General features: G+C 36.0%; 1 protein-coding gene across 13 annotated transcripts in view; it reads right to left on the minus strand.

Moving 5' to 3' along the window:
* The window catches only part of UTRN (utrophin), a 496,228-nt gene that overhangs the window by 84,675 nt on the left and 385,534 nt on the right, over positions 1–26,019 (minus strand). For all 13 annotated transcript variants that reach the window (XM_082474349.1, XM_082474346.1, XM_082474342.1 and 10 more), the window contains 4 exons: positions 19,735–20,003; positions 13,667–13,813; positions 11,131–11,209; positions 7,928–7,988 (listed from right to left, as the gene is read on the minus strand). In XM_082474349.1, coding sequence (XP_082330475.1) covers positions 7,928–7,988; positions 11,131–11,209; positions 13,667–13,813; positions 19,735–20,003 — 556 coding nt within the window. The remainder of the gene's footprint in view (positions 1–7,927; positions 7,989–11,130; positions 11,210–13,666; positions 13,814–19,734; positions 20,004–26,019) is intronic.

Consider the following 26,019-nt stretch of genomic DNA (forward strand, 5'->3'; position numbering starts at 1 on the left):
TAAGAGAAAACTTAAAGTTTGAATGTCAACATTTCAAGAAAAAAAAAAAAACCCTTCTGTTCAAGATCCAAATAAGATAGATGATCCCACTTGACAATGGATATCATAAAAGCACAACATCTTCCTTAAGAAAATGCCATTAGTTTGTCATCATAATGAAGACACAAATCAGGAAGACTAAATTGTAAACAATGGATAATTCCAAATCTGTTGGATTCAATTATAAAACTGCTGTTAAAAAGAAACAATAAGCCCAAAATGGAGTCACTTGTGCTACACCCCACCAAGACTTAATACCTAACCTCACTGCAGTTTCAGCCTCTCCCAGGAGTGGAATAAACCAATCAGTCAGGAATGTCCTGGTCAGCACTAGTGAGGGAATCTATATAAGAAGACCTTGCATTCCCTTTCCCACAAAAGAAGATGACCTGGCCTGAACCAGTCCTTTCTTTTATTTTGCTAATAACCTTCTTGTTATCAGCCTCAGCCCCACAGTTTCTACAAAAGCCTTCCATTTTGTACAATTCCTTGAAGCTCCTTTCTCTTTACTAGATGGGCTTCTGTCCAATTCATAGATCGTTGAATAAAGCCAATGAGATCTTTAAATTTACTCAGTTGAATTTTGCTTTTTAACAATGCACTTAAAATTATTTCACATGTAGGATACAAAATAGAAATTGTATCTATTTCAAAGATACAATCATGTAAAGGGCTATAAAGAAACACAGGCTACAGCACACCCCAAAATACAAGTGTCAATACCCCAGGCATGAATGATAGAACAATAAGACAAGGTTTGAGTTTGTTTTTAAGTAAAGTAGTAGGATTAACGACCAAAACGGATATGCCTGGGTGTGAGAGGAGATTCAGGTGACACTTGTTTTGAAGGCACTGGAAGACTGTCTGGAAGAATAAACACTTAATAAATGCCTGGGAGCCTCTCCTCTGGTAATATCTCTACTTGGACCCAGAACTCAGAGGGAGACCCAATCCCACCCAACTCTACACTCCTGTCTCTTTAAACGCTCAAACTAGGGAGAATCAGACCATCAACCAACACTCCTGCAGGTCGTCTGTTGTTGCACTGGGGAGCCCTGTACACTCCTGCCTGGGGGTGTTAACCCCAGGATTATGTTCCCACCCGAGTTCAGTTTATCATTGTATCCTTAAAGTTTGTTTTTCAAAGCTGAATTTATATCATTTAGTTTTTTTTTTAATTTAACTACTTTATCTCTTTCGCATATATTTTTAAATGAGAAATTAATTCTAATTTTTTCTATAGAGTTGTATTGAATCTTCTACTGTATCATTTCAGCTAATAATCAGTACAGAGAAAGATATTCTATTTATTTCACAATTTTCACATTATTACTTCTGTACTGTTGCTAATTGTAATGACTATTTAAAAATTTAATCAGTACTAATTCAAGTACAGATATCTTTTATTTTTCTTTCCCTTAATGACCCCTCAGTGATCTTTCCTGCACCGTATGGTAGACCTTTATTAATGGCATCCCTGACTCTAAAAATCACACTGTGTAGTAAGGCTGATGGTGCTGTTATAATTCAGTGTAACTGAGTAATCTACAAGATTCCAAGCCAAAATTCCACTTCATAGTTATAATAACTCTGGCACCAGCAACGTATGGATGAATGGCAGGAAAGATGGTATCTTCTTAAGTCCTGAACTAGTCAATGTATTTCCAAGACAGTGTCAACTCCACCTAAACTATCTCAACAAACTAGGACGCTGGTAAATACTCTAGTAGTTGCCCATTTGCTGCGCAGCAGGCGGTCTCCTGCTTAGTTTTCTAGTCAGCCAAGGTATGCTCCTCGTTTGTCTGAAGCTGCCTCCGGCTCCAAAAGGTTGAGTGATCCCAAGGTGCTTACATTCTTTCATAAAGCAATTTCATTCTTACCTCCTCATCAGCAGAGTTGGCCCAGTGAGTTTTAAACATTTATTTTCAATAAAAATAAAGTCACAGACCATTTCTTGGAAAAACAGACTCGCCAGTACATTCTCTTATATTTCTATTTCATTTATTTATTTATCATTAAAACCAAAAACACAAGCCCCATTTCTGGAAAGAGACTCAAAGTGTGTCCCAAGACTTCTCCACTTAAAATTCTAGAACCGAAAAGATGCCCTCTCCCATCTTGATTAAGGAAGAGGAGAGTGATGAAGGCTGCTATAGGAAACCTTTCAGAGAGAACTATCTTCCATTATTAGAAATCTCTTTGTTATGGATTTATTTTGTTTTGGGATGAGTTTCCTTAACATTTAAAGATAAAATGCTTTATGTTAATTTCTCTTTTGGTGTTGTTATACCTATACATTTGTTAGCTTTGATTTTCCAGTGAGGCTGGATATTTGAATTTCCCATTGCTGCCACTCCTCTCTGCTCTTATTTAGGGAAGAAATATTTCACCTACATCATCTAAGCAGGGTTCGCAATTCCTTTAAAGAAATAAGCATTAATTCTCTCCTTTAGACTGTACATACATGAGACAAGTATATGCAGTTTATGCAAATAAATTGCATGACTGCTATAAAGAACAACTACTTGCTCTCCAAGATTTCATTTTTAACTATAAACTTCATTTTTTTTTTTTTCTAGCAATTGATGGATTAGGGCAATAGAGGGTACCCTTGGAAGGCAAGACAGGGGTCTAAAACAGTACTGCAGGATTACCCATATTGAACACAAGGACAGAAAAGGAAATATAAAAGAGATGTAATAAATTGAGGAAAATCTTGATTTAGACCTATTCATAAGGGGGAGTTAGAACAAGGTAGAGACTGCAAGGTAGCGGTATTTGTAGATACAGATTAGTTTATTCTGGCTAATACATTGTAATATTGAGGAATGTCAGTTGTAGAGAATGTGATAGGTATTATCTATATAATCAGAGCTGACTCAAGTGTTCATGTTAAAGCTGGGTGTGTGTGACTGCATTATAAAGAATTAAGCTTTGTACTTCAGATTCTAGTGGGAAGAACAAAGCTATAGAACTGGTGAGCTGTGAGCGTGAGCAGAATCGTCATTTGTACCAACACAAAGTCACGCACTTGGGGTTTAGAGAAGACACTGTAGAGGGAGAGAGGAAAACCATATTTCCTAATTATCCTTTACTAAATTCTATGAAGCAGGATGGCTTACTAACAGGCTGAATAAGTACAGCGTCACCTATGCTAAAAGCCCCTGTAAGGGGACCTATAAGCCAGCTTTGTTGGCCAGGCTCCTCTCAGATGGAAATCTCCCCAGTGCCAGAAAACTCCAGACCTTGTGAATGAGCAAAGGTAGAGGAGGACCAGACAGTTTGCTCCACCACCTCAAAACTCCTGTCATGATCCCACTGGCAGGACTGTGGAGAATGACATTTGCTATCGATAGAAAAGCACCTTTGTCCATTATCAGACCACAGTGTGAACCTTCCTTAATCACATATTCGGCCTACAGGAATTAGCTTATCGTGAACCCTACAGAAAAGGCAGTGTGCAGCGCTGGAGAAAGCATGGTCTTGCTCTTAGACAGCTCTGCACTTAAGTGTTGGCACATAGCAGGTGCACAGTAGATGGTAACCAGTCTATAGTATGAAAGAAAGGATGTCTGCTCATACTTTCTCCACCTGACTGCACTTTCCTAAATATAATCCTTTATCCTACCCAAATTTTCCATGGGACTAAAAATTTCTGTCCTCTACCTCCTCTAACACAGAGAAGAGGAGGCAGTAGGTGCATAGTGGTCAAGGGTTCAGGCACTGGAGTCAGTCCCTGGGTTTGAATGCCAGCTCTTAGATTTCCTGGCTGTGTGATCTCAAGCAAGTTGTGTGTGTTCTTATTACCTAAGCCTTGCCTATAAATGGGGGTAATGATACTACCTATACTTCACTGGGCTACTGTGAGAATTAAAAGAGATAACCCCTGCACAGGATTAGCACAGTGGCTGGCAAATGAATATTCAAAACATATAATTTATTACAATGACCATTATTATCACCCACTATGACTATTTATTATTATTATTATTATTATTATTTCTGGATCAAAAAGAGAAGCAATGAGTTTTATATGACTAATATGACATATTAAGAAAATTCAACCCGACTTCCCTGGTGGCACAGTGGTTAAGAATCTGCCTGCCAATGCAGGGGACACGGGTTCGAGCCCTGGTCCAGGAAGATTCCACATGCCGCGGAGCAACTAAGCCTGTGCGCCACAACTACTGAGCCTGCGCTCTAGAGCCCGCGTGCCACAACTACTGAGCCTGCGCTCTAGAGCCCGCGTGCCACAACTACTGAGCCTGTGCTCTAGAGCCCGTGTGCCACAACTATTGAAGTCCGCGTGCCTAGAGCCCGTGCTCCGCAACAAGAGGAACACCGCAATGAGAAACCCACGCACCGCAACAAAGAGTAGCCCCCGCTCTCCGCAACTAGAGAAAGCCCGCGCGCAGCAATGAAGACCCACGCAGCCAAAAAATAAATGAAATTTAAAAAAAAAAAAAAAAAAGAGAAAATTCAACCCAAGGCTTTTATTCATCATTCCCTTTACACCTGAAACTCCCTGGATGTTAAGTTTTAGTTGAGGAAACGAACAACCTGTAGAAAGCACAACATATGACCAAAAATTTACAGAGAAAGAGATCGTGCTTTTACGGTAGATTTTTGTACACTGTGAAGGCAGCAAGAGCCATTTCAAATTTTCTTAAATTGATGGAACAATGAGCTGTCAATGGACTATACTAGAAAAGAAAAATAATTAGATCAGCTTTGGAAAGTCTACCTTAGATGCAGCAAATATCATTTAAAGATATGAGTTTCAACTTAAGATATTAACATAGAGGGATTTATACTACATAGACTCTTACGGTTCAGATCTATATTATATCATTTTCTAGAAACAAATGGGTCATGGAGCCATGGCAGTACACCTCAAAATATTAATAATGAATTACCTAGAGAGAAAGAAATACATTGGGGAGCCATCCAAGTATGTTTTAACTATCCTATAAAATTAAAATACAAAATAAAAACAATTTGTCCTTCCCATTCTCTGCCATCTTTCTTGCTATATTCTGGCATTAGAGTATATAAAACTATATACTTAAATATTGAAAATATCTAATACTTCTACCTGAAGATTATTTTTTTGTTGGCCATATTAATACATCCTAATATGCTCCAGGAAACTCTAGCTGCATGACAATCATGAGAAATTTGTTTCTAACATTTTTCTTCTACTTACTTGTGCAGCCATGCAAAGGCAAGTGTACATTAAAAGCCTTTTCATTCATCATTTACTTGCTTATTAATTTATTTGGGAATTAAATTTTGTTTTCATAATGATTTTTCATCTAGAAATACTGGCCTGTATAATCTTATCTCTAGTGACTGATGTTCCTTCTTCATGAGGAAATAAACTGTTAGGTTACACAACAAAGCAAATAATGAAAGAATCTGGATAAACAAGTTTTCTAAAAATAAGAGAATTCACTCTATATACATGGGCAGATTTCTAAATATTTGACAATCCTACGGCATTTAACACTAAAATTTTAAAATGTTTAAGAAAATCCAGTCTTTAATGATGTTGAAAATATTTCAGGATGCTACAATCCTATAGGTCACATTAAAAATATTGGTCATCAATGTATTATATATATTTTGAAATGCTGATTATAGTGCTCTAGCCAATAAGATGCCAGATAAACCAGCTTTCACTCTACCTGTCTGCCCCATAAGAACTTTGTAGACTGAGCAAGGATACAATTCTGTTAGATCCTCTCAAAATTATAAAAACACCGAATTAGTGAAATTCTCACTTAGACAATGTAATTCTCAGTCACGTATAGCCGACCTGGACATATAGAAATTCCTTTTAATAGTAATGCTGAAATGACAGATGGATTTTTTAAAGTGCCAAATCAAATAGATAACCATTGCATAAACATAATCAAGCAACAGATTTAAAATTTGTTTTTCTTTTTTTTTGGCCGTACCACACAGCTTGTGGGATTTTACTTCCCCAACCAGGGATCAAACCCACACCCTCCACAGTGATGACAAGGAGTCCTAAGCACTGGACCACCAGGGAATTCCCGAATTTAGTATTTTCTTTACCTAGTAAGAACAAAAATATGCCTCCTGGATCCAATTTACATTTTTTAAAAATCAGATGATACAGAAGTCTAGGTCAATTCAGTAAATTAATTAATTTGATTAATTTGCATGGACTTCTAGATTTTGTATAATACATGTATTAGTTTTCTATTACTGCTGTAACAAATTACCACAAAATAAATGTCTCCCTGAGCTAAAAACAAGGTTTGCAGGGCTGTGTTTCTTTCTGGAGGTTCCAAGAGCACATCCCTTTTCCTTGCTTTTTCCAGCTTCTAGAGGCTGCCTGCATTCCCTGGCTCATACCCCCGTCTGCAACTTCATATAACCTAACCTATTCACATCCAAGGGTCAGGATGTGGGCATCTTTGTATGGCCAGATTCTGCCTATTGCAGCACATCAGATTTATACCAAAACCTGTAATATTCAATTCAAGTCAATATTCACCCAGCAAATTGAAACTCTCTAATACTATAACTATTATTATTATGTAGAATATAAATTAAAATGTTTTAAATTTGGATCAGATGATCGCATCTTTTCTTAATAAAGACATCAATTTGCCGAGCCTCTGACTTCTTTCCCTTCATGCCTGCGCGAATTTGATACTAATCAACTGCTTTGCTACCTTATACCTAAATTTATCACAACTCAGTACATGGTAGATTATACACTGATAAAAGTATTAAATTCTCTTAAGACAATGTAACATATATTGCTTATTATATTTATTATGTATTATGGCAAAATTATTTATTTTTTTTAATCTGAGGATACATTTCAGACCACAATAAAAGCTTCATAGGAAAATACTATTTCTAAACATTTTGATTTCATACACAAAGAGGGATACTGGAAGAGCAGATTATTAGTGTTGGCATGGATTTTGGAGATACCACATGCCATTTTAGGAAGGATATAAAGGACACTTGGCCCAGAGATCTTCACTTGACCCGTGTGAGGTCACAGGACTAATCTGAAACAGCGCTGACTCCTGATACCAGGAACGTTCTTCTCATAACTAGGCCACCGTTCAACTTATACATAAAATAGATCCAACTACAACTCTTATCACCTTTATCACAGTGTAAATCAATAATTTACATCTCAAGGGATTTCACAAGATGAATTTTATCATTCTGTCCAATGACAACACACAGACTAAGCCAAGGATCAAATCCTATGCAGACCTTATGTAAATTATACAAAATTTATAAAATGCTACATAATAAGGAGAAACTTACTATGTACAAAAGGAGAAACTGTCAAGTTGACAACAAAAATGCTGGATAATAAACCTAATGTTGTAGATAATTTCCATAAGTCTAAAAGAACTTGAAAATATTGAACTTTTTAATGATAAAATACTTTCTTTTTGGTGGATTAAAATGAGAAGAGTACAAGTACTTTTTAAATGCATTTTCTGGGAGACACAAAAATGGCTTAGAATCAATACAGTTTGAGAAACATCATTATGTCAAGAATATTTAGGAATTTTGTCATTTTCCCCAAATATTTTAATACCTGCTTTATAAAAATATCAGCTAAATATACCTGTAGCCTCATCTAATGAATTACAAATATCACTCTTGAGTTTTAAACTAATTTCTTTCAAATAGTAAATATATATTCTTTATATCTTTATAAACATAGATATATAATTTCCTTCATATAATAGGACTGAAATCCGTTTTTTAAAGTTAATTCATAACTTTGATACTTAACAACGGTTGATAACTTAAAGCCTCTTAAGTTATCAACATAACTTTATTTTCTTGGTATCATAAAGGAGAATTAAAATCAACTTACTTGATGTAATAGGGCACTTTATTATGTGAAATGGATCTTTGCCATGGCAGCTGCACTGAAGCTGAAGAAACAAAGGGAGGTTATTGGAAACACTGCTAACCCAAAAAGCCTTATGCCTTAATTCAAAACAACTGAACACGTTTTACAGCAAATTCAATGAGAACTGCTGGATTCCTATAATTATGAAATCTGCTAGGCCAAACAAAGAGTGGCTTTAAAGATTCATTTGAAGCAAGAAAGAAACAATACAGTCTCAATTTCTAATGCCAACTCTAATTGAACCTGTTGATACAAATATTTTTAAATATCAAGTTTTACTGTTTACAACAATCAAAAGTTAAAATTTAGTGCTATCTGGAAATTGTACTCTGTATATATTTTGATTAAGCTAAAACCAAAGTTAATTTTACCTGGTATACCCAGATTGTAAACTAGATTTCTTAAGACTGAATTTTCCAGATCATTAATAACACTCTTCACTTTGCTTCACAGTCACAGGAATAACTATTTAGGACAAATGGCATTTAAAGAAACTCAATTATATGAATTTTTAAAAGGGAAAATTAAAATAAACATAGCCAAAGTGTTGTAAAGAACCAAGGCAATTATCTAGATAGAAGAATTCCAAATACTTATTTTTACCTGAAATGCACAGAAAATATAGTTCCCTACTTTTACACTAGACATCACTACGATTGAGATTTTATGTTTTGTTTTATTGAGGTACTAATTTTTTACAAATCCATTTACTCCTTTTTTATAAAAATATTCTTTTCCTACATTAAACCAATTATTTTAAGACTTATTAAGAAGAATTGTACATATGTAACTAGAACTAGTAAGGAATTTTGGTAAATGAACTAATAAACAAGCAAATTCAAATAAAACTTTGCAAATATCACTAGATTCTCATATAACCAGTTGTCACTAATTTTTCTTTCCTGAATATGGTATCATAATACTATCTTACTAATGTGTAGCATTCTAAACTTTGCAAAGCATTTTCAAATACATCTATTGATAAGGAAGTCAACTATGAGGAACTAAATATTAGAGGTGAAATTACTTGCCCAATAAATAAATGGCTGAGCCAAGACGTGATTTCAGGATTTCTGACCACTAGTTCAGCAATATTTCTAGTCAACAATTCTTCCTCTCTTTATAAAGTATGAGCATTCCCTTCTGCAACTATGTCCATGAAAGTATAAAAGGCAGATGAAAATGTGGAACTAGGTATATTAAATTTCTCATTAGAGCCAACCTCGTTTCAGCACTGGCACCAGGCTAATAGGTCAGTTTTTATTTTGTGCCTAACTAAACAGCCTCCTTTTATAACTATGGCTAAAATCCAAGAAATACAATAAAGCCAAAGATTCTGAGCAGCAATGGATAACAATTATTAAATTTATTAATTGGGATTTTGTTTACACTTCTCCATTCATTTTAATAATTGTTTTGATTTGAATAACTTTGACCTCCTTGGACTGCCAGTGCTAGGCAATGAAAGGCAATGTGCTTGAGTTTCACAGTTTCTACAAGTTTCATTTCCTAATGAACAAGAGTTTGATTTTTATTATGAAAGAATGGTTGTGAGGTGAAAGTGTTCAGTTTCATCAATACTAATAAATACATATGCCTTAGAACTATAGAATCTCAATTATTTGTTAAATTTCTCTTTAATTTGGTCTTAGCATATAGCTTTACATTCTATAAAATTAAGTGTAAGCAATCTGGAGTTAATTCATACCTAATGAGTATTCTGCAAGCCCATTTATTTCATCAACATTGATAGTATCCAAATGGAAATGCATCCTGGCGCCCAGGTAGACAGTACACTCCAGGAAGGACTAAACATCACTCAAAGATAGGCTACCTAAGAGCTCAGGAGTGTGAAACAGGTGTGTGTGTGTGAGCGGGGGGGGGGGGGGGGGGGTGTGGAGTAAGGGAGGGTGGAGGGGAGAGAGGGAGGGAGAGACAGACAGACAGACAGACAGACAGACAGAGAGAGGAACACTAGCGAGAACTAGCTTGAGCACTAGAGAGGCATAGGACAGAAAAGTCAGGAAATGACTGATTAGGATTCTTGAAATTGTGAGAGTAAGAAAAGCCTGACCTTGAATTGAGGTAAAGCAGATTACTAACCATGACAAAGATTAAGAGAAAATATAAATGCAAGCAATTTAGTTAGAAGACACGATATTATTACTTCAGTTTTCTCTATGGCTATAGATCCAAAGGTACCATAATTGGGAAAATAAGCTTTGCATTAAGTTTCAACCTTCACTTAAATTGAATTAAACAAAGTGCTTGCTTACATATGTTTGCCAGAGAAAAGGAAAGGAAAGGAATTAACATTTAGTGAAAGCATTTGTGTGAAGAACTGTGTTAAGTGCTTTGTGTAACTTGATCTGTTTTCTTATTTAAACCTCAAGGTAATCAGAGGAAATAAGTATTATTATAGTAATTTTAAGATAAAGAAATTAACTTTCAGGGATTCACAGGCCTGGTAAAAGGCAGAATTAATATTTTAATCTCAATCTGGGTGACTCTGAATTCTACATTCTTTAGTTTCCTTAGCAGTGAGTGATAAAGTAGGAGTTCAAATTACTTATTTAAGATCTCATGAACAGTCCATAAAATGAAAAATTTCAGTTGGAGACTACTGCATAAAAATCTACATATGTGGGTTTGGCTAAATCTGCAATACTTAACCAGAAGAAAAGCCAAGTATGATTGCAGTGAGCCTAATAAACCAAAATCTTCTCAAAGATTTGTGGTAAGTAATTTTTTTTTTTTTTTACTTTTTAAAGTTCCAGGTGCATTTTAAACAAATATGCACTTTTTAAGGAGGAAAATTAATTAAAAATTTTAAAATATAAAAATGATTTCTTTATTGTGAAAAAGTTCATAATCTTTGCATATGGCATAGCAATGCTATGATACTATATTAGTTATTATAACAGATGGTCCAGTGAAAAACCCTAGCTAAGATGAATTAATTTTTACTTCACTTCAAAGACTTAGCACGACCAGATTATAGAAACAATAACCAATAAGCAATCTTGTCATTGATGTTGACATCTTCTTTTATATATTCATCTGATAAATATATTTATAGCAAAGAATATAGCTTCTTGAGTGAGAGTGAAATAATATGCTGATTCATTCAATTAATGAGATCAGTCAAGTTTATTGGTACTTACTAGAGAGAAAATGCTGTGAGGATGGTCCAAAATCTCTATGGGCTTCCTGAAGCTGTTTAAGGCGATCGTCCACAGAAACCTGCACATACACACACAAGAAATAACTGGATTTCAAAACAATAACCTTAATAATATCCTTGATTTAAGTATTATAATAAATGATGCTACTGCCCAAGATATGATTGCTGGTACAGACTCCTTTGTATCTGGAATCAAAATATTGGTATGAAAATAGACCCCTTCTGACCTCAAGTAACCGTAAATAGTGCCAGGTACTCTTCCAAGAAGTTTAAATGAATTAAGTCTTTTAACCCTCACAAAAATCATACTGGGTATTACTCATTATTATCATTGTTTTATACATGAAGATATTGAGATAGAAAGAGGTGTCCAAGGACATAAAGTTAGTATGTGGCAATGCTAGTATTCATACCCAGCCCATCTGATGCCAGAATCTATGCCTTAGTCAAGGCATAGATTGTTATTAGTCAAGGCAAGTTAAGTTATTCTATACTTAACTCAAAAGCGTAACATTCTAAAGTATCTAAAGTCAGGATGTGGTCATGGGGGTCAGTGGCTACTCATCCCTCTTTTGTAAGGAAGGTGGTAAAAAGGGTTATGGGGAGCAAATGAAAAAGAAGTCTAAAATATTCCAAGAGAAAAAACAGACAGATGAATAGATAGATGATAATGATGATGATGAAGATTGATAGATAGACAGATAGATAGATAGATAGATAAATAGAGATGGAGAGTGAAAGGACATATGAATATGGACATATGAATTCCTCCAAATTCATGTCCATCATCTTGATTTGGAAGTATTCAAGTAGATACCAGCTGAATGATATACTCTATATTTTTTAACCACATTCTTAGCTCTCTATATTTTGAAAATGCAGAGTTGGTACCCTGAGAAACTAATTGCAAATCAATAACAATTGCACATAGCCTTACTGACATTTCCGTTTCCTTTTCCTGGTCTTTGTCTAGTAATGCTAGTCAGGTGTTTCGCTTAGATTGCCAATCTTATTTTCAGCTGCCTTTAAATGGAACGTGTGTCTCTGGCTCACTGGGCACCTCTAGTTTCTCCTGGTTAGCTATTTAAATTACATTAGCAGGTACTTTGTTTGTTATGGCCAAAAAGCATTCAAACCCCACACTTTTACATTCCAGAGGAGAACACAAGATGCTGCTCTTGAAATTTAACACTGTTGTCTGCCAGCGTAAATTGTGCTCCTCTTGTTCAATCAGCAGCTAACATCTGAGCTGAGTGGTTACCAGGCTCAGAGATCAGGATGAAAGAATACACATCCTTTTTCACGCATAACGTATTCCCTGACTTCCAATCTTTGCAGATAGTAATAACAGAAGCAGAGTGGGAAGGGAATCAAGATGGACCACAGGAACACCTACGTGAAGATAATGAATTAGAGAAAGGGAGTAGAAGAAATAAGGAGTACAAATCAAATGCTTTTGTGTTCTACTCACTAGAAAAGCATGTATGAGTTTAACAGATCCTGCTTTACTAATCCCAGATTATTAATAGTCTTTTCAAAGACAGAAAAGACTGTCTAATACTATACACTCATTTATTACCTCTTCAATTTCATGAAGAAAATATATAAACCATTGGGTGGTTCAACATTTGAATTAATTCAGGACCTATCATGCTATAAAATATTATACCTTTAAAATAAAATGATTTTATGTGCTACCTCAAAATTACATATTTATCTTGTTATATATCACATCATTTTAGGTACAAAATATAGAGAAAGATTAGTAAGAATTATTTTTTCAATCTTCCACTTAAACTATCCCACTACTTTTCAGGGGGAAAAAATGATTATTATGACTCCTAGAAACTGGCCACTAAATGTGACAAAGCTCCACAAAGACTGAGCCAAAAACTACTGACTGGCACATGTGGTGACTTGCAAATGCTGATACTTAGTAACACTCAGGAGGACTCTTCTTGGTTTGGCTCTTTTAAATCTGAGATGCACAAGTTAGGCCTAGTCATTAGAACAACTGCATTAGAGCAACTAAGATCTAAGGGCTAAAGGTAAACACCACTACAGTAAAGTATGCTAGCTGGAAAAAATGAGCAAGATACCTAAATAGCAGGCAGAGGAAGAAGAAGGATGCGGACTTTCTTAACTTTTCAAAAGAAAGAAAAAAAAAAATACATGATTAAAGTAAGAAAAATGACTCCTTTATGAGCCATTATGGAAAAAATGTTTCTGTGACCTACTATAGGTTTCAATTACTGTGATTTATTTGACCTTTTGCAATTTTCTAAAAATATCATATGAAGAGAACATCATAAAATTACATTAAAATCTATATTCATAAATAAATGAGGCCTTTGGGTTCAAGATACTGAAAGACAACTGATGTCATCACAGGCTAGAAGTCCATTATCGAATACAACCCATAAAGAAAGAGAAAAGGATCACAGGTGGTAGAACAGAGAGGGAGGGCTTAAAGACCAAAGTGTAAGCCTGCATTATGAAGAGGAATCAGCTGACACCTGCAAAAGTTTCCATCGCATATTAAGGTCATCCAACTGGCGAGACATCTTTAGAGATGGGTGCAGGTCAAGTGGAGACAACTGACTGGATAAATCATTCACTGTTTTAACTTTTAAGTTGATTGGTGCAATTTCTTCTCTAAATGCCTGGAAGAAAAGGACAAGAATATTGTCATCAGAAAAGAATATAACAAAAGCTAATATTCCATATTTCCTTAAAAAAAAAACCCAAAACACCAAGACCAGCTAAGAGGCCATAACTATAGCTGCCCACTCAATAATAGCTGACTCAATTCAGGTCTTGAGCAACCAGGACCACCAGCCGAAGAATCACCCTTTATAAGCCAGAGAATCTAAATAGATGCACGAAGAGAAAAATTATAATGCAAACTCATTTAAATGATTATGTATTTCTTTCAAATTTTTCATGATATGCAATTTAATCTGGAAAATGTTTCCCACTTTTATCCATTTTACTAATTTCTAGTCTTGATTTTATCTTTAATTTTCTTTCATATTTTCCTTTTTTAATATGGATACCTTAATATTTTTTCACCTGATGCAACAACTTGATTTGAACTCTTTCCATTTAAAATTACGTTAGAAAGTGGCCGGTAAAAAAAAAGCTTTCCTAACCACAAAATCTATGCATATTATATACTCATAGATTTATATATTTATATATCTCTTTCAAAGTCATTTATGACCTCTCTTTGCAGTTAAAGGTAGGCCAGGAAGAGCAGGGTCTATCAGAAAAGACGTAGATGAAGCTTAGAACTGACAAATTACAGTTCCGAGCACAGTAAGAGAGCTGTTTATAAGTGGGGATTGAAGGGGTGTATGTGAAGAGGGGGAAAAAAAACAAAAAATATTTCAGGTCAATGACAGTGATATGTCCTGTGAGAATGAACAACAAAATAATGAAAACACTAAGTTTTCTCCTTTCTCCACATAATTCCAACCCCCTCTATTTTCATGTATCCTTTTCCCCACAAAGTCTTTGCTTAGATCCGACCCATCCCTTAAAAAACTCACTGGAGTGCCTGACCCATTGGGAAGATTTCCCAGAGGTCTTTCCCTCCCCAGCCCGAGCTGCAGGCCCCGCCCATGTGCTCCTCAGCATTCTACCTGCCACCTCCAACCTAGCCAGGACTTCCAGGCTGCACATCTCTGGACACACAAATCAGGTTTTACGGTGGGAGACATTCTTGATTGTTTGGTGCCATATGAACCACTCATTATAGATTTTAAACATCATTTCTTATCAGAGCTCTCAGTTTTTGATATTGTAAGCATTCATATTTTAATGCTCCCCCACCCCCCATAGAATGGAAGCTTCTTGAGAATGGACAATCTCCAGTACTCAGCACAAAGTTTGCAATACAAGAAGGGCAGAGTCCATTTCTAATGATGAAGGCTCAAAAAATGGTACTTGAGGCAAGATTAAGCCAATATGGAATTGGGAACAGAACTGGGATATTAAAAGAGAACAGCATAGTTTAACTCTTTGGTGTGTCAAAAATTAATCATGTACCAAACTTACAGGTATTAGGTGTTATCAACATACTATTAGCATCAGCTCTCAAGTTTCAGCATTTCTATAATCTCCACCCCTTAAGAGACTAGGCCTATGTCTATGAGCTCCCTTTCTTCTCTTTCATCACTCCAAGTTTAGCTAATGAATAATAGGTATCAAAGTGCTTTGAAGGCTATAAAGTTTTATTAAAACACTACAATATTAATTTGACTTCCTCCTTATGCTTATAAAAAGAAAATCTCTCTAACCACTTCCCATTTCCCCCTTTTATAACATGTAAAGGCTAGAAATAATCATTATGGTTGGTAAACATCAAAATAATATTAAGAATATGACCTTATTTTTAAAAAGAAAATTAATTTTAGGTAAACCTGAGAATATGTTTCAGCATTTCAAAATTCTTGAATATGTCCAAAAACCACGAGGAAGGTCAAGCTGGAGAGTCAGAAGAACAGATCTGGAGCCCAGAGACAGAGTGAAAGATATGGACTTTGGGGGTAACTGTGTAAATGACACCCGAAACAGTGAGCATGGAAGTCAATGTACAGAAATAAATATCACTAGAACCCTGAAGACACCAGCATTTCAAAGTCAGGCCTGGAGATGGACATTTGGGATTCAGCTGTAAATAAATGATGCCTGAGGTTGCGGGGTTAGGTAAATTACTCTGTAATATAGCATAAAGCAAAAAAAAAAAAAAAAAAAAATTAAGAATCAGGTAGAAGAAGGGAAGCCCATGAAGATGTGAAAATTGCTACAGCATGGAAGGAATTCAGAGTTGTGACTGTTTTTCTCCATGACTGCAGATGCTGGCCTTTCATAGATGACAGAGTGTGTACGAATAAATGGATTCACAAATACAGTTCAACGAGAAAAGCAGATATACGATAACAGAGACATTATAGGTCTAAAGAATTCATAATTAATATAGAAGCATGGGACAGAGAGAGGGGTGGGAAAAGGGAATTTTTCAGTCTGGACTTTGAAAAGACCTGAATGCCCTCAGATTCAGTTTGAGACCAATTACAGAACTCAAATCTTTCAAGGTTTCTTCAGTTATGACTTTACATCATACACTAATAATCAGCTTTTAAAATCAATATCTTTGTATTTTGAAGGTATTAACGATTAAAAATGAAATGCTAGAAAATATTCTCAGATTTATATAATTTTAAATAATAACAAGTTTTATTTCAAAAGATGGAGACAGTTTTTTAAAAATTATAACTTCAAGACAGATTTTTTTAATCTTATAGAAGAAATTTTTTTTCCCCTCTATAAAAATAATGCTTTTTCTCTTACAAGCCACAGGTAAAACCATTAAAAGTCCTTAGACAGGGCTTCCCTGGTGGTTTGGTGGTTAAGAATCTGCCTGCCAATGCAGGGGACACGGGATAGAGCCCTGGTCCGGGAAGATCCCACATGCCGCGGAGCAACTAAACCCGTGCGTCACAACTACTGCAGCCCGCACGCCCAGAGCCCGTGCTCCGCAACAAGAGAAGCTACTGCAATGAGAAGCCCGCAAACGGCAACGAAGAGTAGCCCTCGCTCATTGCAACCAGAGAAAAGCCTGTGCACAGCAACAAAGACCCAACGCAGGCAAAAATAAAATTAATTAAATAAATAAATAAATAATAAAATAAAAGTCCTTAGACAAACAATGCATTTTAGGTTTAATTTTGTTTTTGTGGTCCAGTGTTTTATGGTAATGAGGAATCTTTCTATTAAGAAAGTTTATCTTTTGGTTTTTAAGAGCTCCTAATTAAGGGGCTTTCTAAAATAAAGCAAATTTTAAAATGGTTTCAGATCTGTTGTATGTTCTGGTATAAAGAACCAATTTATCATGTTTTGGCTGCACTTTCCTATAGGAGAATAAAAATCTATGTGGTTTTCTTTGCTATGAAAGCAGAAACATCTGTTAGTGTTAAAGGTGCTGACCGGCAGCCCGTTGGCAGATGTGAATCCCAGCCCTTCTCCTGTCAGAGGTGTGTATTCTGCAAATAAGAATGATTAAGGATAATTTTAGGAAGTTAAAATTATTGGATTACCCTAAAAGATTTTGTTTTCCAGTTGCTTTGGCATATTTAATAATATTTGGCAATAATCAGAACTTATTTTCACCTGCCTATAGCTTCACTGGGATTGGAGTATACTTTAGAGCACATGTAAAACACCCCGGACTTTGCGTCAATTTTACTTGGTTTAAAGAGACTTGGGTTTTATTTTCTTTTTTCCTAATAAGATGTTAAAATATCTTAATCCACAGTTTATTACTTTGTCTTAAATATTAGCTGTATTGTTCCTAGCTTTCCCACATAAGCAGAAAATTAAACAGAAGGATTTGGATGCAGAGATGTGTAATTTCTTCAATCAAATGGGATTAACAACTCCCAAATTTTTAGTCCAGATATAACTTCATTTTTCCCTCAACACTAGTCATCCTGTATTAAAAACTGATGCTTTCAAATTCAAATGGGTAAATTCTTGCTCCAACCAAGAGGCATTTTTGCAAACCAATAGAACATACTTTTCGTAAACCATTGGCTTAAAGATTTTCAGTGTTTAAAAATCATCTTTTAAAATACAAGAAGTGTGCAACTTCCAAAGAACCTATCCCAAAAGGTTTTATTTTCAGTTTGTTATTTTAACTCAGATTCAATTATGGAAAAGTTTTTTGGATACTACAGTCACAGGAAGAAGCCTACTTAATTCACATGGCCACTGGAAACATGTATATTTACAATGAAAGATGGCACCCCAATACTCTTTCAGTAATAAAAAATTTTGGTTGAAAATTTAATACGTAGCTTTTAAAGATTCAAATTCAAGTAGCTGATCAAAGTTAAGCTTAATTACATTATTATGAATGAGGTCTCTACAATGAAAGAGAAGAGCAAGAAAGAAATCATGAAAACTCCACCACTTCCTAGCTGTGTGGGCTTGAGCAGTATCTGCAATGTCATCATTTGTAAAATGGACATAATAATAATACTTATCTTGATGGGTTGCTGGGAGGATTAAAAGAGATTCCAATGTAAACTGGCTAAGAACAGTTCTTGGCACACAGTAAGCATCAGTAAATGCTATCTATTATTATTATTCCTATGTCTACACATATATTTATTTACTGATGTAATTTGCCTGAGTAGAATTCAGTTAATTTCCTAGACCTTTCTTCTCTTTTCCTATTCAGCCACAGGAGAAACAAAGGGATAGTATTATCCAATATCTGTGCACAAAAGATGTATATCTTTTGCAATAAAAATTCCATTCACGACATTGATATTGTCAGCCTGATTTTTCATCCGTTTATCCTTTGATTTGATTCATGACTACCTAGTATATAGTTTACTATGCTACTGAAAACCTAATACACTCTAAATCTGTTATTTGTGTCTTTTATTGCCTAAATTCCATTAACTGCTTTTCTGGATATGTTCTACAATACGGGAGCCAAAGGGAATCTAGACCAGAGGTCTAACATCCTTAACTTTGGGCAATACCTGATTACAAACAGAATTTATAGCTAAACTAATTCTTCATTACATACTCAGACAATAAGATATAATTAGCAGATAAGAACTCCCAGGAAAACAGTATACTTTTGATTAAACTTCTAAATCCAACCACCGATTTAAAAAGGAACCTGCCAGACTACACCATGTGGATGCCATTCTGTAAGATCCAGGCTGTGAGAAACACTGTCAAAGAAACAATTCAGTTTCTTCAACAAATACATTGCAAAGAAAACAAACAAAAGACAAATGGGAAATCTGGAGATTAAAAGGGACTTTAAAATATTCTTACAGGGACTCCCCTGGTGGCGCAGTGGTTAAGAATCTGCCTGCCAATGCAGGGGACACGGGTTTGAGCCCTGGTCCAGAAGATCCCACATGCCGTGGAGCAACTAAGCCCCTGTGCAACAACTACTGGGCCTGCGTTCTAGAGCCCACGAGCCACAACTACTGAGCCCATGCGCCACAACTACTGAAGCCCACGCACCCAGAGCCCGTGCTCCGCAACAAGAGAAGCCATTGCAACGAGCAGCACGTGCACCGCAAGGAAGACTAGCCCCCCCCCTCGCCACAACTAGAGGAAGCCCGCGCGCAGCAACAAAGACCCAACGCAGCCAAAAAAAAAAAAGACCCAACCTCAGTAATATAATTAAAGGTCCTCTGCTGTATTATTAAAAAATAAAAAAAAAAAAAACAACAAAAACAGGTAAAACTAACTTATATTGTTTAGGGATGCACAGCTGGGTGAAAATGTATAAAGAAAAGTAAAAGTAAATTATTGTAAAAGTCACCTTAGTTGTTAGTTTGGCGGGGATGGGGGTTCTGATGGTGAGGGGCATATGGAAAACATCTATTATGTCTGGAAAAGCTCTATATTCTGATTTTGGTGGAGGTCATAACAGTGTTGGCATTATAACAATCCCTCATAACAGTTTATATATGTGGCTCTCCTTATTTGTGTTATATTTAACAATAAAGGATTTCTTAAATCCTTTATCTGAGGCAGGGATGCTGACCATGGTTTTCTCAATGTGGTCCTGCAGCGAGTCGATGAGCAAGTCTCCCACAGGCTTCCAGCCATTCCTCACGGCCTCCGCCTCCTTCAGGTCAGCATCGAGCTCATCCATCGCTCCCTGCAGGTCTCTGAGCTTCTCCAACGCCTTGTCCACTTGCTTTTGCCAATTGCTAGTAACAGCATTTAGACTTTCCCACTTCTCTTTGACTTCAGAAGACTGCTTACGCATGGCTTTGGCAATCTTTTGGGCTCTCTCCTCAGGAGTCAATTCTGTGGTTAAAAAAAAAAGAAAGAATATTTGGACGCTTGCTCAACTCTACATTCTTAGAGCCAAGTGTGAATCACCTTTTGAAGGGTTGCTACCAGCGTACGCTAGCCAGGGTAAGAAAAACTGTTTCCATACTTCCTCCACTGATCCCTGCTACTTCTCCAAAGAAGAAAAGAGCTACTCAGAGTAAAAGTGGCCCAGTGGTTTTGGTGACTTCTGAATTTTAATGTATTTGCAAACCTTGAAATGTAACAAGATAACTCAAGAAATAAAACAGTTTTTCTTTAACATAAATTAATTACATAAAATCCAGAGACAGCTTTTCATTAGTTTTTCTTTGTCCTCAGAGAAATGGGAATGATAATTGGGAGAGAAATAGCTTTAAGTCATGAGGAAAAACTCTGAAAAAATAAGATTAATTTATCGTGTTACAAAAATATACAACTGAAGACAAATAACATATCTTAGGTACTTCATCATCGCTGAATCTTTAATACAAGGCATTCTTTGTAGCCCAGAAGTGTAGCACGTCCACAAATATTTCAACAAGAAGACAGCAAGGCTTCAAGGACCACCCTAAATATTTAATAGAGCAAGAGGGCTTCCAGAATGTCTGAAATAAAGTAGACTTTTCAGACAGGAAAGGGCAGGCATAACGCAAGATGCTGCCACAGGACAGGGGCAGGAAGAAAGAGTAAGAGTCTAGAAGACAAGCAAAGGGGACGGACAGAAGTCAAAGTCAAGTTGAAAGCCAAGGGTCAGAAATATAGTGATGAGAAGCTGGCAAGACAAGGGCAGGGGAACTTGATGGTCATAGAGCAGACACTCTCAAAACAGGTTAAATAGATCCCCAGCTAAACACTCCTGGGCCTCACTACCCTCAACACCGCAGGATGCCTCCTTTCCTCTCTAGCTGGTTTGATGGTTGTCCTAAGTGTCCCCTGGACAACAGAGAGGCAAGTCAGAAACATACAGTCAAGGTAAACTGTACATTAATTTAAGATAGAAGTGCATATTCTTCTTTGTGATAACATCCCATCTTTTAGTATCAATCACATTAGCAACATCCACTTCCCCTCAAAACATTCCAAAACATTCATAAAATGCACTGAAGTTCATCAAACTTCTGGTAAGATGAAATTCATGGTAAGATGAACTGAAGCAAGCTCTCCTAAACTGTAACTTTCCTACGCAACATAAATTTGTCTGCCTGTCTTTATTTAAATATTATTTAAAAGTCAAAGGGACAGAACATTTATTTTTATCTAAGTTTCCAGAAATTTCGAGACCTCAATATTTAGATGAAAGCAGCTATAATAAATCTCTGGGAACTACATGCATGATGAAGAGTTTAGCAACCACAGAACTCCGAGTGTGCTGCTGAAAGGCTGTGAGGCTACACAGAAACATGACCAATCCCGTCAGCTGAATTGATTACAAGAAGAGACAATGTTATGATAAGTAGACAGGCGGAGCATACCAGTAAAAGATAAATAAGGAAAAGAAGTGAGTTAGAGACCCAGCTTCAAGGAATGTTTAGGCTCAGATACAGTCCAGTACAACGGTGATGGGAGGGAGTCGAGAATCCTGGAAAAAAGCCCTAAAACTTATAATATGTCAGGATTTCAAGTTTAGGAAACTTAGAAAAAGCTTTGTAAGGAAAGGTACATCATTAAAAGGGCAACTTTATTTAAATCCTTAAGCCTTCAAGATTTTTTTATAAAATGAAAAATATGTAATATTAATATGATCCATATTTTATATACATATACCATGCTCTGTGTAAGGTGAAAAAAATCATCCTTAGCCTGATAAGAAAGGGAGTTGATAATTTTTATGATGGTAACACCCGTGTTTGTTAATTAGTCACTTCGGCTTTTTCAAAGATATATTTTAAGCACTCATGTTTTACTGACTTTTGTAAAAAAGAAATACAGTGCCAATTTCAGAAGAGACAACTTAATTATGATGATTTTCCTCTGGATAAAGTAAAAACTGTTTTTAAGTCAGTCACTGAATAACCTGGCAGGGAGACATACGGCTTCTTTGTCCTGTGACAAAATACCCAACACTGGCGGTGACTTTTTGTCTTCACTTAATGTAAAATCTTTTGATTGAGCAGTCCTTTTGTACTATTTATAATATAAGTCCCACTCAAGCAGCTACTCAGAAGAAAAGTTCTACGTTCAATTCACCATCTGTTTGCCAGAAAGGAAGCATATTAACTAATCACAGAGTCAGAATAAAAGTGCTTCCTGTTGCAGCAGCAATCTCAGTTTAATGCATACTTTAAACCAAGAACAGAGTGAAGTAAAAAGCCAAACACAAACTTTCCAGGATGTTTGTGAAACAGGTAATAAGAAGCAACATGTGAAATCCCAAGTTATGAGTTTGGGGTAAGAAAATTTAAAAAAAGGAATTAAAACAGCAAGAGAGCCTAAAAGATGAAAATAATAAAGGGATATCCCAACATTAAAAAAAAAATCCTCCTGTTACTTGAAAATCAAAGGACAAAGTTTGCTTCAAATTTTCTGAATGGATACTTTGCAATAAATTTTAAGACCCTCATGCAAGAGTGGAGAATCTTCTGGACCAGTGGTTCTGAATTCTGGTGACATATAAGAAACCACCCTGACAGTTTGACTGTTTGCTTGCTTGTTTGTTTTTAAATGCTGATCCCCAAGGACGAAGTATTAAAAGATCCTGGCTTAGTTGGTCAAAGGTGAAGGGCGGCATGGATAAATTTTAAAAAGCTCCCCAGGTGACTGTAACGTGTTGCCAGAACGGAACACCGCCAGCCTACTGGCTTATAAATTGATTTCTCTGGTCACTGCTGTTGAAGCTGGACAGAGTGTTTCCAATCCAGTGAGCTGCTCTGTCATTCCCACGTAGAGCAGGGCACTAACTACTGAAGGTGGGAGAGCAAATGAAGCTCCGTGATAAGAGGGTAATCTAATTTGCATTTGAAAAGGCAGTAATAGAGGCTAATCAAGAGACAGAGGAAACAGCAGGATAAAACCAAGTAAATTCAGTGACAGTTCACAGACCAGAAGCACTTTTCCTAGGTCACTTTCCTACTCCCAGGGTGTGTGTGTGTGGATGTTTCTGAGAGAGAGTACTTTGTTTCACTCTTCATTCTCCCGTTCTTATCCCATCACACCTTCTCACTTATCTGGCCAAACTCTGAGGATGGAATTGTATTTAATTTTTATATTTATATCACATAGTATATATAGTATAATGTGATATGATGTATTATAAATATTAACATATTTACTTTTTATATAATTAAAATAGCAATTTTTTTATTGTGTTACAAAACATTTAAGGAAGAGTAGATAATTATCTTTAGGAAGAAGGAAGAAGAGAGAGGAACAAGGAATGACCAATCCTGAAGTTTTCTTTCTCGTCCGGTGGTTTTTAGTCTTCAAATATGCAAATTAATTGCATGGTATTTATACCACTCTCTCCTTTCTACCCTGGGCAGAAAGACTCACATGCTTCAGTGGAATACAGGTGGAACACGAACCTGGACCAGAAGCAGAGACTAAGACTTGCAATCAGCACTGCTCCCATCCTGCCCTTGGCTCCTAGGTGACCTGCTCATCCCAGCTTTATCAAGTGGGAACCCTATTTTCTCATCTGGGGAAACATTTTACACTAAGGGCCTCTTTTACCTCTGAAATTCAATTATATAAGAAAGGCAAAGCCGCTGTATGTCTCCAAGAAATCTTATAATAGAGGAGAAAAAAAACCCTCCTTTTGTGTGCCTATAATTTTTTTTTACATTTAAAAACATTAAAGTATATGTTCCTCCTATGAAATAATGTACAAATCGATTAGAATCAGCCCAGTTATTTTAAATAAAGATTTTCCATATTTATCGTATTTCCTTTCTCTATTACAGAATAGACACATGATCTCCATAGTGACTTTTTAGAGTCTAAAGCCTTATGTCATGCATGTTTGTTCTTTTCATCTTGGTTTTGCAGTACTCAGTCTAGAGACTAGTATGTCCTCAATATATATAATTACTGAATTGAAATTTTCAATTTTCTGAATGGAATTTCCAGCTTTACTCTTTATTGAGAATATTCAACTTCATAATTTTAAGTGGAAATCTTCCCACTTGTTTTTTCTTCCTCCTTTCCAAACCCATGACAGCATTTATATTAAAAAAAAAACAACAAAAAAAAACACTTTTTTTTTTTACTGTGAAAGAAAAGGATAAACCTTACAAAGTCATTTCAAGTATGGTAATTCCATCTTATCTGTACTGTTTGCTTATTTTTTACATGTATCTATAATCTTATTGTATTTCATCAAGAGAGGAAGAGGAAATATTAAGACAAACAAGTATAGGAAAAAATTCTCCAGAGTAGCATTTTCACCCCATGGACAATATGGTGCAAGGAAAGATTTGTTCATAGGCCAATTCCAATACTAACTAGTTATGTAATCATAGATATATTCCTTATCTCCTTGAACTTCAGTTAATATCTATAAAGCTACCGATACATGCCTGGCACACAGAAAAGCTTCAACAGAGGTTAATTTCTTTCATTTTTAAAATGATTTTGTTACTAAGTCTGGGAGGTTTAGATATCTCTAGAGATTTTCACATAAGCAAACCAAGTTGATTAGCCAACAAGAATTCACAGGAAAAAACAATGCATTCCTGTAGATCTAGAGACTAGACCTGACTTACTCTCACTCTCCGTCTTCATCCCCACTCCATTTTTCTCTCTCTTCTTCGTGACCAAAAGATGCTCCTGATTCAGATAATGCAAAACATATTCTCCTCAAATTTTCTGATTACATGATTAAGATCAACTTAATCTGTCTGAAATGATCAGTGTTGAAGAGGACCCTGCCCACTTCCTATACTGTATGATAACTGGTGACAATTCATTAGGAACCAGATTAAAAGTACACCATCAAGTGCCATCAGCTGATTACTACAATATTTCTAATTATTTTCATCTAATAAATTATAAAGATGACAATAGTAAGAGGCTACCCAAAGTAGATTAACCTGATAATGTGTAGCCTAAATCTTTCAGTAGGAATATGATAAAGATAATAAGGATCCATCCATGCTGCCAACGAACTTGTCAAACACTTAATGGGAAAAAAAGATCGTGGACAGATATATTTAGGGAAAAGCAAGAACTCCAAAGTAAAGAGATTTAGGGAACATCTTCCACAGATACCAAAATATAAGGTATTAATGGGGGTTATGGGTGGAGGTGGGATGGATGGAGATAATAGGAATATAGACCACATCATGGAGAGAGATAACCAGCACTTCTGACCAGAAGTCAATCAAGGTTGAGCTAGAGTCTGAATATTTTAATGTTTCACTCTTCCTATAAAGTGGGCCAAAGTAAGTAAACCCAGCACTGAGCTAAGGATGAAGCATGAAGAGACCATTAAGAAGGTTAACCTCCAAGGAAAAAGGTAGAACAGCAGAAAGGCCATGGAACAGAACTAGCTAAGCCACATGAGATCCATTTTCTGTAATGGAATATTCCCTGAATTTCCTCACACTAATGGCAGTTTTATAATTTATTCAAGTCAGTTTTGAGTGCTGGACAGCAGCAGACAGGTCACTGATGGTCCTGAGAGGGGAGAATAGAAATTGGGAATGTAAGTGCCAGGTGGGCAAGTATATGTTTTGTTCACTGCTGTCTCCCCATATCTAGAATACTACCTGGCACATGGTAGGCATTCAATAAGTACTGGTCAAATGAATAAATAGATCTACGTTCAATATCTTTGTTTTGATAAAAAAAAATTTACCTTTAAGATCAAAGGACAGTGCTCTTCAATTAAAAGTCTCGCATTTCTGGCCACACCACTGCCCATCTCTCCCCAGGCTGCTTCCCTGAGGAACATAGCCGCTAATGATCCATCAACGTACAAAAGAAGTCCTGGGCTTTCTATCCAAGCTTAGCCATTCTTACGAAAGAAGTTAGGCATGTCTTAGGTTTATGTATTGCCAAAATAAGTGAGAAG

The sequence above is a fragment of the Balaenoptera physalus genome (genome assembly GCF_965194825.1).
Source record: "Balaenoptera physalus genome assembly, chromosome: 9".
Lineage (NCBI taxonomy): Eukaryota > Metazoa > Chordata > Mammalia > Artiodactyla > Balaenopteridae > Balaenoptera > Balaenoptera physalus.